At 36.9% G+C, this 12,929-nt stretch overlaps 1 protein-coding gene across 3 annotated transcripts in view; it reads right to left on the bottom strand.

Annotated features, from left to right (window-relative positions):
• Window positions 1-12,929, bottom strand: part of ZFPM2 (zinc finger protein, FOG family member 2) — a 1,273,567-nt gene that overhangs the window by 18,708 nt on the left and 1,241,930 nt on the right. For 2 of the 3 annotated variants that reach the window (XM_044065695.1, XM_044065697.1), the window contains one exon: window positions 4,520-4,744. The exons of the other annotated variant lie outside the window; for it this stretch is intronic. In XM_044065695.1, coding sequence (XP_043921630.1) covers window positions 4,520-4,744 — 225 coding nt within the window. The remainder of the gene's footprint in view (window positions 1-4,519; window positions 4,745-12,929) is intronic. 3 annotated transcript variants of the gene reach the window in all.

The raw sequence follows: 12,929 nt of genomic DNA, 5'->3' as shown, positions 1-12,929 counted from the left end.
CTGAAGAAAGCCTTGTGGTTTTCCTTGATCTGGATGCTATCCTTACCTCAACATTAGCTTTGATATACATAATTTGCCCTCTTAGTTGACTGTTTAGCTTGAAGAGAAATTTTCTCTCCTTCTGGGCATTGTCCTTCCTTTTTGCTGTACAATCTGTTTATGTTTGTATTCCACCAGAGTCGTTTGTTTTTTGAGTTTGTTATGGGCTTGTTTCTGGTAGGCACAGCTTTTGCTTTGTATCTATTAACATGAATGTACAGGATATCTGGGTACAGTTCTAGGCATCTGTGTTCTCTGAGTTTGAAGTGGTTTGAAATTTTGTCAGACACTCACTTAATAACAGGTAGTTTACCTGAGAGTAGTTGCTAACTCTTGCAGGGTTTGGTGGGGTCACAGCACTGATTTATATTTTGAAGGAGACAGCTTTATTGTCTGACCTTACCAGAGATGACACAACACTACACTTGGGTGAGTGCAGTGTTCACCCATATTTACGAGTACCATATCTAGTAGGTTTGTACCCCTGGTGGGAGTATGGACTAACTGGTCCAGGGTGCTTGTGTTTACAAAGTCCGGGGATCTCTGGTCCAGCAATTTTGGGGTCATGAAAGATTCCCAGTTTATAGAAGGGTAGTTAAAGTCCCCCATGAATATGGCATTGGATTGAATTGTAAGTAGGTCTAAATGTAAGTTATGGGGGTTTGTGCATCATAGAGGGTGATCTATAACTTGCATGGATATGATATGAGACTATCTATGGTAATTTTGACATGGAGTATCCTAATTGCATCATCCTGTTTGACCAACCTTGAGGTATGTTTGTTTTTGAGACTCTTACTTTAGTCTCTGCCTATGCAGTAGTTTGTGTAAATGTGTTGAAGGCACTGCATGCCTGCTCTGCTGGGATGCACTCCATGGCTCTATACCATGTTTGAGTAACTGCAGAGCTGCTTGTATTCTCTGAGGTGAGGATTGCTTGGCTGGAGTGGAGTGTCTTGTTTCAGCTCCTGGCATTGAACAGCATCACCTTTAGATTCCCTTGTGTTAATTTTGCTAAATTAGAAGTTGAGTTATGAATGACACAATTATCTTCTTTGCAGCCCTACATTATGTACCTTTGATACAAGTAATGTACAAATATGCCTTGTTTTCTGCTTTATTTACAAGGGTATTCATAACCAACCAGCTGTATGTAAACTGCTACTTAATACATTTTTTCTATCTTTCTTAGTTTCACTCCATGAGGTTTAACATGTATTTGCAGTAAATTACTGTAGATGCATATCTAGCTGCATCATCCCTATTCTGTGAAAATAACTTTGAATTGTAAACTCAATAGGCCGGATTCATAATGTTTACCACAAAGTGTACACTGGGTGAACACTTTCTGAATTCAAGAACAGCCCTACCATAGTGCTGGTGTTATCTATTCACTTAGAAAGGTTACACCAAGTGGACACATTGTGCACACTTTGTGGTAACCGTTATGAATCTGGACAAATGCAAGTATAATTATACATTTCATAGTTATCAAGGATACATCGCAAATTATTACTTCTAAACACCTTGATGTTTCAGTTCCCATTATAAGATGGTAATCAGACCTTATATGGCATTTGGCTCAGTATTTTGTATTTATAACAGAAATGTTCATAGGCTCAATTGGGTTCAAAATTTTTTCACCAAACAATTCAGTATTTGACATATTTCTAATGCTGATAAATTAGTAAGCCAAAGTTATTTGCGCTGAACTACAGATTCGTCAGAGCTAATATGATTTTATTCTCCAGATGTTTTAACAATGTATTCCTTAGAGTATTCACTTCATTTTGAGCTTCTTAGCTACTTCCATTCAACTAGAAAAATATTAATCTCTAAGAAGCTCTCACCACAATGTCAGTGTCTTGCAAAATATACAAAAAGTTGCTCACTGCAGTGGTGCTGCCCAACAGAATGTACTAACTGCATGATCTAGTCTTTAAATTCTGGTAAATGTTTGTTACATTTTTGTAATTGTGTTCCTGTCTGTCAATTCTTTATTTTCCTTTGTTAATCAAGGTAGTGCATTAATCTCTACAGATCATTCACAGACTATGCAGGAGGTAGAATGGGACAAAATACAACAGAAAGCAGAGGCACAGGTGTGGTGTGTGTGTGTGTGTGTGTGTGTGTGTGTGTGTGTGTGTGTGTGTGTGTGTGTGTGTGTGTGTGTGTGTGTGTGTGTGTGTGTGTGTAGCCGGAAGACACCCTGGTTATAGGGTGTTAGGGAGCACAAACGAGATGCAGATCAAGCAGCAGTGCAGAAATGAATGCTGATAATGCATATACAATCAAGGCTGAACCACTTTGTGTGGTACTTAGCTCTAGTAATTGACTTGTTGCATATATAGCAAGTGGTTTGCTACAGTTTTCATAGCAGAAGAGCATTTTTTTGGTCTTCAACAAAGTGCTTGGTGACTACTTTTTAGATGGTCAGTACACCATTTGTTAGCCTTCTGCTATGCTCTCAAAACATCCTTGACAGCTGTAGATGACTTTAAACTGGTATATACTTATTACCTATTGCAATTTGTGAAATACTTTTGGATGAAGAGGAACTAAATCCTTATGTTAAACCTGGAGTATGAATGGGGTAATATTGGGGGGGGGGTGATGCTGAGCATGACAGCAGTAAGTAATTTGTCAATAATACATCAGAGGGCCAGACTAACTGGACAGAAAAAAAATAAAGGCACAGTAAATATAACAGAAGAAGCAAATGTTGTTTTTGACATGGTATTATCTATTGAGACTAGCTGTGCTTAAAGACTTCATGGAAAACTGCTCTATCTTTCTAACGCTAATATTACAAAGCTGTGGTCTGTTGCCTGGATCTACAGATGAAGGTCATAATTTGTTTTCCTGTCAGGGTTATCACTTCTTTGATGAAAGCACTGAAGTCAGTTATAATATTTTATACTTAAAGTCTGGCTATGCCTACAGAAGCCACATAGACTCTATTGTAAATCTGATATCAAAGTTCTTATCTTTAGAGGCCACTTGTCTTCATTCACATTTTGATGAAGTCTTGCTGTTGTAGGGAACAGAACCACTACACCTTTTTGTTTGCGTGAAGAGAGTGGTGTAGAAGGCACTAAGGTAGCAATACATTTTTGGGAATTTCTCGTGCTTAGTTTCATTTGTAAACAAAATATGTTAAGGTGTGATTGCTTAATGTATTCAGTGTCATAACTTACATTACCAGCTTTGAAATCTCATTTATATTCCAAAGGAAAATCATGATATTACTTATATGAATTTATTTGAATTTGTTTACTGAGACAGAGCACTAATCAGTTCTAAACAATTTCAGTCTCAGCCTGCGGACCAAGTCTGCAAAAAATGCTAATCCCATTTATAGGTACAGAGAAGAGGGGAGGGAATTACACTTCAGAGTTTTACATGTAATGAAGTCATATAAATATTAACGTTGGGGCATTACAATAGTGTATTGTATAGTTCTGTTGCCTCACAATGCTAGGTTCTCAGTAGGGGTATATTTTGCGTGGAAATTGCACCTCCTTCCCCTGTCTGTGAGAGTATTTTGTGGTTATCCCACTTTGCTCCCACACCACAAAGCCATGCAGCAGGTGAACTAGCAGTCTTCCAAACTGCTCACAGAGATGGAGGCTGTGTGAATGTGCACTTTAAACAGAAGCACTGACCAAAGCAGATCCAAATACCTTCCTCCATGGTCCTTCCTTCCCAGGTAATTTAAAAACCTGACATTTCTGCACTAATTGTTACCCTACATAAAGTCATTGTTACATTTGTTAACCTTTAGGTAATATCAACTAGTTTAAAGAGAATTTGCATATAGGTACTTAATCTTTTTGTTCACAAATTCATGAGCCTAGCTTCTTAGCAAAGCTGGGTAGTCACAATACTACTTATTCAGGGTGACCAGGCTTTTCTTTTTGTAACTGAGCAACCTTTTTTTACACTATACAATTCCATAAAGCAGGGTAATAAATAAAATGAGAAAAAGTTTAATTATTTCACTTTTAATTGATAGGGAATAAGAAAGAGGCATTGAATTTAAAATGTATGACTTTATTTTCATAATTAAGATGACTTTCTGCATTTCATGTAATTAATACATTTCGTGAATCAATATCTATCCCATTGTACCACCATCCAGAAAGAGGGCAACGTGAATACAGAACTTCTGTGATATTCCTAAGAATAAATTTATTCTCCCCTGACACTGCTTTTGCAAACAAACCAATGGACTGTAATCCATTTGTAGCCAAAGAGACATTACTTGCATTGACATAACATTATAACTGATATTGCCTTTACAAAAAATAAGCTGCATAAGTGGGTTTATGTCTTTGACCCCCCCCCCCATATGGTGGTGAGTATAACAAAAATCCATCTTTTGTCATTACTTAATTTTAATGCAATCCACACAGTTTCAGAACTGCACTCCATTGTTTTTTTTTCTTTCACACCATGCTAACAATGAAAATGTTCTTACCACTGTGAGAATTTAAGTGCATTTCCAGGGTTCTGGCATTGGAGAAAGTTTTGGTGCATTGTGGGAAGGGACAAACACTGGATGGCTGATGACCATTGTCTTCATTTTCCTCTGAGACTGAACTGACCTCCCTTTGCCTCCCACTGCAGTAGTATATAAGATGAGCCTGCAGATTCCGTTCACTTCTGTACCATATCCCACAGGACTTGCAGGGAAAGATATCCTCTACAAACAAAAGCAGATCCATGTTAGCCACAGATTTGCTAATGTAAATGAAAACATGGCATCACAGAACTTTATATTCGTTTACTTCTGTCAGATATGACGATGTGATATATTTATTTCAGTGTAGTGAATTTTAAGTGACCGTTTGATAAAAAATTCTAAGTAACACAGTTAAAATAATAAGAAATATACAACTGTTGTTATTCATTTTAAAAATAACTTGAGGCTTCCTAGCACATGACATTCCATAAACATTGTTTTAAATAAAATGCTTACACTATTTAGTCCTTATATTTATCTTTTATGCCTGCATTTCCCAGAATTAAAAATAAACATTCTGGCATGTATCTTCTTTTAAAAAGTATAAATGTTCAGTGAATAATCCACACAGGCTGTAATGTGAAAATGCAAAAACAAACACAATGCCTTACTCATATGTTTGAAGTATGATGCAGATGTAAATATGTATTTTACTTTGTTTTATAAGTGAGCATGCAAGTGTTTTCTAATGAACTGTATGCATTTAGCTGAAGCTGCTGTTCAGAATCTGTATAGCTACAGTGGGCTTACAGAAAACAGAATCTATTTTACCTGCAGTCTTTGATAAGCCGCAATTCTTCTGTCACATTTATTTTATGATGCAATAAATGTCAATATAGATTACAGATTAAGAGAGATGATACAATTATGACGCAGCAGTAGCATTAGACTGTGATGGGTGTACACAAGAAACTTATTGTTGCAGAACATTGCATCTATGTCATCGTTGTCTTTTTTTCAAGAGGTTCATCAGTTTGCAACAGATGCATTTTCTCTGATAATGACTCTTGAATCATAGGTTCATAACCTTACAGCCGACAGGTAATGACATGTTAGCTCAGCTGATTCTGCTCATAGCTGGCCATACGGAATGTTAGCTAAAGTAATCTGCTAAGACAGGCAGCTCTTCACTTCCTGGTATAAAATAACCATGTATTTATTTCACAGGTACTTACAATTTGTCACAGTATGTTTGCTATACATTTAAGTTGCTCTGCAAATCTGGTGATTAAATGTACTGCATATCTGATTATGTTCTTGTTTATGACTGGGAGCAAACAGAATATAACAAGCTTGCAAAAACAGCATACACATGAATAACACTCTATAATCACAATTGTGGTATATATAGGGAAATGATAAGACAGATATTTATACATATACCTGGCCTGTGCTGTAAATATAAAAGTACAAAAAAAGGCAAAAAAGGATTTCTACAGGAAACAAAGATGAACAAAATGCAGAAACAAAATGGCAGATGAGTTGAACAACAGAAAAAAATAGTTGATTCAAAGGACTTTTTCCTGCATTTATGTTATTCATTTGAAGAGTAATGCCCTTTGCTTTCTAGAAGAATATATATATATATATATATATATATATATATATATATATATATATATATATATATATATATATATATATATATATATATATATATATATATATATATATATATATATATATATATATATCTATAGGGTCCCTGTTATATGAACAAAAGATCAAGATCTTAATTGCTGAAAAGTCAAAAATGCCGTTCTTCTAAACTGTTTTTGTGGGGGGGGGGGGTTATGCTCCCCCACACCCTCCGCTAATTATATATACCAACTCCGAGATTGCACTACAGTGAAGAAAAGGCAAATTTTCTGATCTTCACTCTACCGCGATCTCACAATAGCAATCTTGAAGAATGGCATTTTCAACTTTTACAGCTGTTCGAGATCTTGACCTTTCGTTCATCTAATAGGGACTATATATATATACATATATATATATATATATATATATATATATATATATATATATATATGTGTGTGTGTGTGTGTGTGTGTGTGTGTGTGTGTGTGTAGCAAATTTGTAGAAGAAGAAGAAGACACTTTGTAGAATATCTATATCTATATCTATACCGATATATATATATACATATATATATATATATATATATATATATATATATATATATATATATATATATATATATATATACAATGCATGGCGGGCCAGATGATGATGACACTTCGAGAAGACCGGCGGATGAAAACTCCGGCGCCAGGATAGTGAGTTGGAAAGAAGGCTGTGTGAGTATGTGTGGTGGCCGGACGTTAGGGTGCACTAAAGGTAGTGTGGTGGATAGTGACAGGACAGTCTGTGGGGGTAGGGGGTTGGGGTTAGAGTTAGTTGGGTAAGTGGTGTGTTGTAGTGGCTTTTTTAGTGGTATTTTTTAAGTTTAGTAAGGTTAGGGTTATGGGGGTTAGTTGTGTGGTATTTTGGGTTAGGTGGTTTTGCGGAGTTAGGTTAGTTAGGGGGAGGGTTAGTTGTATGGCATTTTGGGTTGTAGAAGGGTGTGTAGTAGTGGTGGTGGTAAAGGTAAGGGTTAAAGTGAGTTAGGTGTAGCTGGTGGTGAAGGAGGGTGTTGTGTGTGTGAGTTTACTGTGAGTTTGTGAGGATTTTGGTGTGCTTGTGTTCTGTGTGTGGTGGTTGCATAAGGGGATGTGTTTTGTTAGTGGATTGTTGTTATTGTGGTGTGTGCAGTGTATGCTTATGACCTAGAACCATGTAAATATATACACACACATATACACATATAATGTGAAAGTAATCCTGTATTTCTCCATTATTCCTGACTGTGATTTAGATATAGCTGACTTAATTAACAAATGTTTCACTCTAAAAATACAATGCACCTTTAAATTGTCTTTTTCTATGTAGCAGCATATTCTGCCAGATACAGTTCCTTGCTTTATGCTTTACCAGGAATTTATTTTGTGTATGGTACACACACACACACACACACACACACATATATATATATATATATATATATATATATATATATATATATATATAAATAGGTCTACTGTACTTGACCTAAAACCCATTTGACTGACACCCAGTTGACCTAAATTTCATTTGACCTAAAACTCATTTGACTGACTCCCATTTCACCGACATGTAAGACATAGACCTTTTGTGGGTTTTCCTTCACCTGTGACTTGTTTGTGATAAAAAGAATTACTGTAACGTATAGTGCTGACTATTAGAATCCCAATAGTCATGTAGAAAGTAGTGTTGCAGTGTTTCTAAATGTGGGTTTTTCTATTTACATTTTTATGGGAAGTATCTTCTACAGTAATTTGGCGAAAGTCGTGTGCGTTCCCAATAGTAGTGGCAGCATGTAGAGTATGGTAAGGCAAGTTAAAGGTATATGCCCTTTTCCCCACTGTAGTGTGATCCTGGAGTTAATATATATAATTAGGGGGGAGTGTGGGGAGCATACTTCCCAGCTAGTTTGGTTGTACATTGTCCCATTTCTGTTAAGAGGGATATTATTGGTGTTCTATGTGTGCTTGTCTATGGTTTAAGATTTACTATGTTGAAATTCAGCATTGTAAGCTGTCAGTGAAATTGGAGTAAGTCAAATGAGTTGTCAGTGAAATGAAATTTAGGTCAGTAGTGTGTCGATCAAATGGGTGTCAGTCAAATGGGTTTTAGGTCAAGTGAAGTAGGCCCATAATATATATATATATATATATATATATATATATATATATATATATATATATATATATATATAGATAGATATATATAGATATATATAGATATATATGTGTGTGTGTGTGTGTGTGTGTGTGTGTGTGTGTGTGTGTGTGTGTGTGTGTGTGTGTGTGTGTGTGTGTGTGTGTGTATGACCTTGAGAAGACTGGTCCACTGGCAAGGAGACAAATCATCTATCCCTGATGTTGGTAGTCCAGGAAGTAGGAAGAAACACTAACCAGGTCACTGTTATTGGTGGTGTGCTCATGTTAACTCAGACTGAACTTCAAACAGCACATCACCAGTTGAGCTCCATAGCGTAGAGGGATAAAGCTCTGCCAATGCCTAGATTACCCCTGTTCAACTAATAACATAGATGCAGGAGGTACCACATGAAGATGGTGGGTCTAGAGTCTAAGGTAATCTTTCCCAGGTCTGTATTAAAATGTTGACAGCTCACAATGTCGACTCTGAAATGTTGGACACCAAAATGTGGAACTACTAAAATAGCGAACGGCCGTATAACCGATTTCTTTCCAACGGAAAGAAATTGGTTGGCCGTTCTCTGACACCTGACCTTTCCCTGAGTGCAGTGCAGTCTCAGAGTTAGAATATTTAGTTAGGGGGGTGTCGGGGGCACAGCCCGCTACATTGGGGATGTGGGGGGCAAAGCCCCCCACTTAAACATAGTTGTTTATGTGTGCCATTTTTGTTTGGCCAACCGATTTCTTTCCGTTGGAAATAAATCGGTTGTGTGGCCGTTCGGTATTTTCCTACTTCGACATTTTGGTGTCGAACATTTCAGAGTCGACATTGTGAGCTGCTGACATTTTAATATAGACACATCTTTCATGTCTTGAGTATACTTCATGGCAAGAAGTTTAGTGTTCACATGCTGCAGGTGTTGCATCTCTTAACCAGAGGGCTCAGCATTTGTGATACTATACATATGTCTTCTGGAAGCAGCACATCACATAGCACACAAGCCATCTGGTGAGGATCAGAGAGACAGAAGATGTGCAGGCTCGCCCACCATCTATCACCTGAATCTCACCTCTATGGGAGGAACAAATAGGCTAATATGTGTCTCACCATTTAGGAAATGAATCAGCTGTAGGGCTGTTACCCATGTCAACGAGGCCTAACGCTCACTACCATGGAGGAACATTTAGGTTAGTTGGGTGTACACATGGGGAGCCATAGGGTTAATCCTGTAGGTTTAAAAAAAAAAAACTAGCAAGTAGGATGGGGTAAAATGATTATCATTTGCTTAGTAGTGATAACGCATCCCTTTCTTGAAATGACTACTCACAGGGAAAGAAAAACGCATTGAATGCCAGAGGATTAAAGTTGGAGTTCTTAATAAGCCCACAGAACAGTGGATAGGTTAAGGATGAATCTGTCCTTAAACCCATCATCTCTGTGTGTAATACAAAAGGTAACACTCAAACCAATCAAAGATATGCATGATTTATCACAGTGGATACATAAACATTCTAGCAAAGTCCCATGTACACTACTTCAAATGCTGCAGGGAGACTGAAGAGAACAAAGCCATTGAACTCTCACCACAAGGATATTTGCAACTGTAATAAATGCTTTCTCAGTCCTGTGTCATTTCTGGAGGACAGAATGAAAAGGATCCAGACAATTACAAGCATTTAAATAGCATTAAATTACACAGAAGTCACCTCCTGAATAGTCTTAGCAATAAAAAAGCTTATAGGATGGATAGTAATTCACTGTACTTGACAGACTCAAAGATTTTTTTGTTAAACAGAAGTTACTAAGGACTCTTTTATGGTGATAAAAAAACTCAAAATCCTTTGAGATAACCTGACAATCAGGACAATCAATGTATTCAGAACAGGCCTGAGTCCAGCTTGCAGTTAGCTGGCTTATCATAACATCCAGGTTGCCGACATGCAAAATTTCATATAAACAAAACTGACAGCCACATGGCTGCCCTCATTGCCCATTTGGGTGGATGTGTCATGGAGAGTTTCCTGGCCAAACAGGTTAATTCTAATTGCAAAGCACTGAGTAGCAGCCTTACACTTTGAAACTTAAAATACTTACTGATGAACAAGACTGGGTGGAACACACAGCTTGTCCACAACTTCAAACAGCTGAGCTGGTCATCTGTCAGAAGAACAAATCTCCATAGATAAGAATAAATTGACTTTTATGGGAGATTTCTTCATGATAAAGTGAATAACCCTCAAGAAGGCTCTATTCTCTTGTAATACTCACATCGGCATCCTGCTGCCTAAGAGAAAGCAGCTTGTAGTCAAACCAAAACACTCAGCCGACCATGCGACTGGGCGAACATATACTTAGGTTGTTTTGATGCATATCAATGGTGATCTGCATCATTCCAGGTGGATGACAATGCTTTCGGTTGATTTGTACCATCAATTGTGAAAAGCCAGTCAAGAACAATAGTTTTCTTTAGGCAAACAATTTAACTTCCTGTTCCTTATATGATTAAGACCAGAAGATTTAATGATGGAAAGCTTCCAAGGAAGTGGACCAGTCAGTGGTTTAATGAATACTGAGAGTTCAAAAGCAAGTCGAATTTGAATGCATCCACTTGAAATATCAGGCCAATGGGCCAGAGTAGTAACAATCTTAAAGACTCCAAGGCCACCCAACAGTAGAGACTGAATGCTTTGTTACAGTAACTGGCTTGTCTTTGACCCAGAAGCTGAAATCAACTACAATAAAACACTTTCAGCTTTCCAACACTGGGATGGTGAGTAATTCAGTAAACTCTTACAAATACATCATCGCTTCAACAGATGATAGTAAATGAGGTGAAATATGCTGTTTGTTTTCCTGCTCTCAATGACAAATTCAGTAATTGGCATTTTTGCTGGAAAACCAGAACACCACCAAAGTGGATCAAAAGCATACAGCACCCCTGATGTCTGCCACATCAAGGGCACTGCATAACAGATACACCTGATAGAAATGTAACCACTAATGAAGTGTTGTATTATCGAACCAGGTCTCCATTACAAATACAGGGCAGATATTGTATCAGTCTTGTTGTGGATGGACCTTAATTTTTTGGAGCTTTTTTGCTCAAGCTCTCTGCCAACCATCAAACCTTCTCACGGTCCGCTGTCCCATTCGTTCCCCCTAATGCAGGTAACAGCCAAGATGGGATGTCACTTAGGCACACATTTATCCACTTCTACCTGCACATTTATGTGTGTTTTTGTGTGTGTGTGTGTGTGTGTGTGTGTGTGTGTGTGTGTGTGTGTGTGTGTGTGTGTGTGTGTGTGTGTGTGTGTGTGTGTGTGTGCATGTGTGCGTGTGTGTGCATGTGTGTGTGTGTGCGTGTGCGTGTGTGTGTGTGTGTGTGTGTGTGTGTGTGTGTGTGTGTGTGTGTGTGTAGTCATGTGTCCATAGAATTCAGTGGGTTGTGGTATTTTTGACTCATTTTTGCATAAGAATAATTACTAGTATATTTCTGCAATTTTTTTAAATGATTTTATTTTACTGACTGGGATGAATCTTCAGCTGTTATGATTAATGTTGTTGAGGATTCTGCAGAGTAGTACACTAGAAGAGAGTTTTTTTTTACTTTGATTTAGTGTTAGTTTTATAAATATATACAGATATTTATATATTTATATATTTATATATGTGTGTGCTTGTGTTAGGAAGATTTTATTTTAATTTTATTTTAAAGACTTTTTGTATGGGATCTGAGGGTTTAAGATTTAAATTGGGTGGGTGCACATCTGGGTTTGGAATGGGGCAATGTGGTCAGCAATGTGGTCCAGGCTTTGTGGCTAGCTTTGTATATACCTTTAGTGGTGTGGATTTATAAGGTTAACTTGTGTCTAGTAGTTTTTATTTTTACTTTATAGTTTGTGGTGATTTTTGTGTATTTTTTGTGTTGCACTAGTATTAAATCTGAATCCAGGGGAAATGCAAAGGCTAAATAAAATAAAAGCAATTGTGGTAATATCAGGCTAAATGAAACATACATTTATCCAAACTAATTGTGACCTAATTTAGTTTGGATAATAAAACTGTTCAGATAATAACACATATAATTGAACCATATACAAAACTCTAAAATCTTGTTTTTTCTGCATGCAGAGAACACAGTTTTCAACCATTCAGCAATACCAGTGGATAATAAAGGATATTTTTCACAAACTAGAGAGATAAAAGCTTAAAAAATGCACACAAGCAAATATGTATAATGTTTACATATTCAGACTTTATGATTTTTCCTTCCCAAAAACTTTGGAAGGCTGTGTTCGGATAACTGACGTTTTGGATAATCGATATTCAGATAATCAACTCTCTACTGTAATCTTTTCTCTTCCTCTCATGTCTATATGAAGTATGTTTTTTTTTCTGAATATCAAAGGACAGGCAATTTCTGTGAAATATGTGAAGCTACAGACATACTGGCACCAGTTATTAAATTCAACAAACATGGATGAAAGAACGATGGGATGTAATTGCCAGAAGGACTTTAAAACACAAAAAGGATTCAGAATTCAGAAAAAAGTAGGTGTGTATGTGTTTTGACAAACTTTGGTGACCATTATGATGAGTAAACAAACTGTTTTTGTGACATGTT

Source organism: Protopterus annectens, chromosome 3.part0, assembly GCF_019279795.1.
Source record: "Protopterus annectens isolate FY-2018-M chromosome 3.part0, PAN1.0, whole genome shotgun sequence".
Taxonomy (NCBI): Eukaryota; Metazoa; Chordata; order Ceratodontiformes; family Protopteridae; genus Protopterus; species Protopterus annectens.
This window is presented reverse-complemented; position numbering and strand designations above follow the sequence as displayed.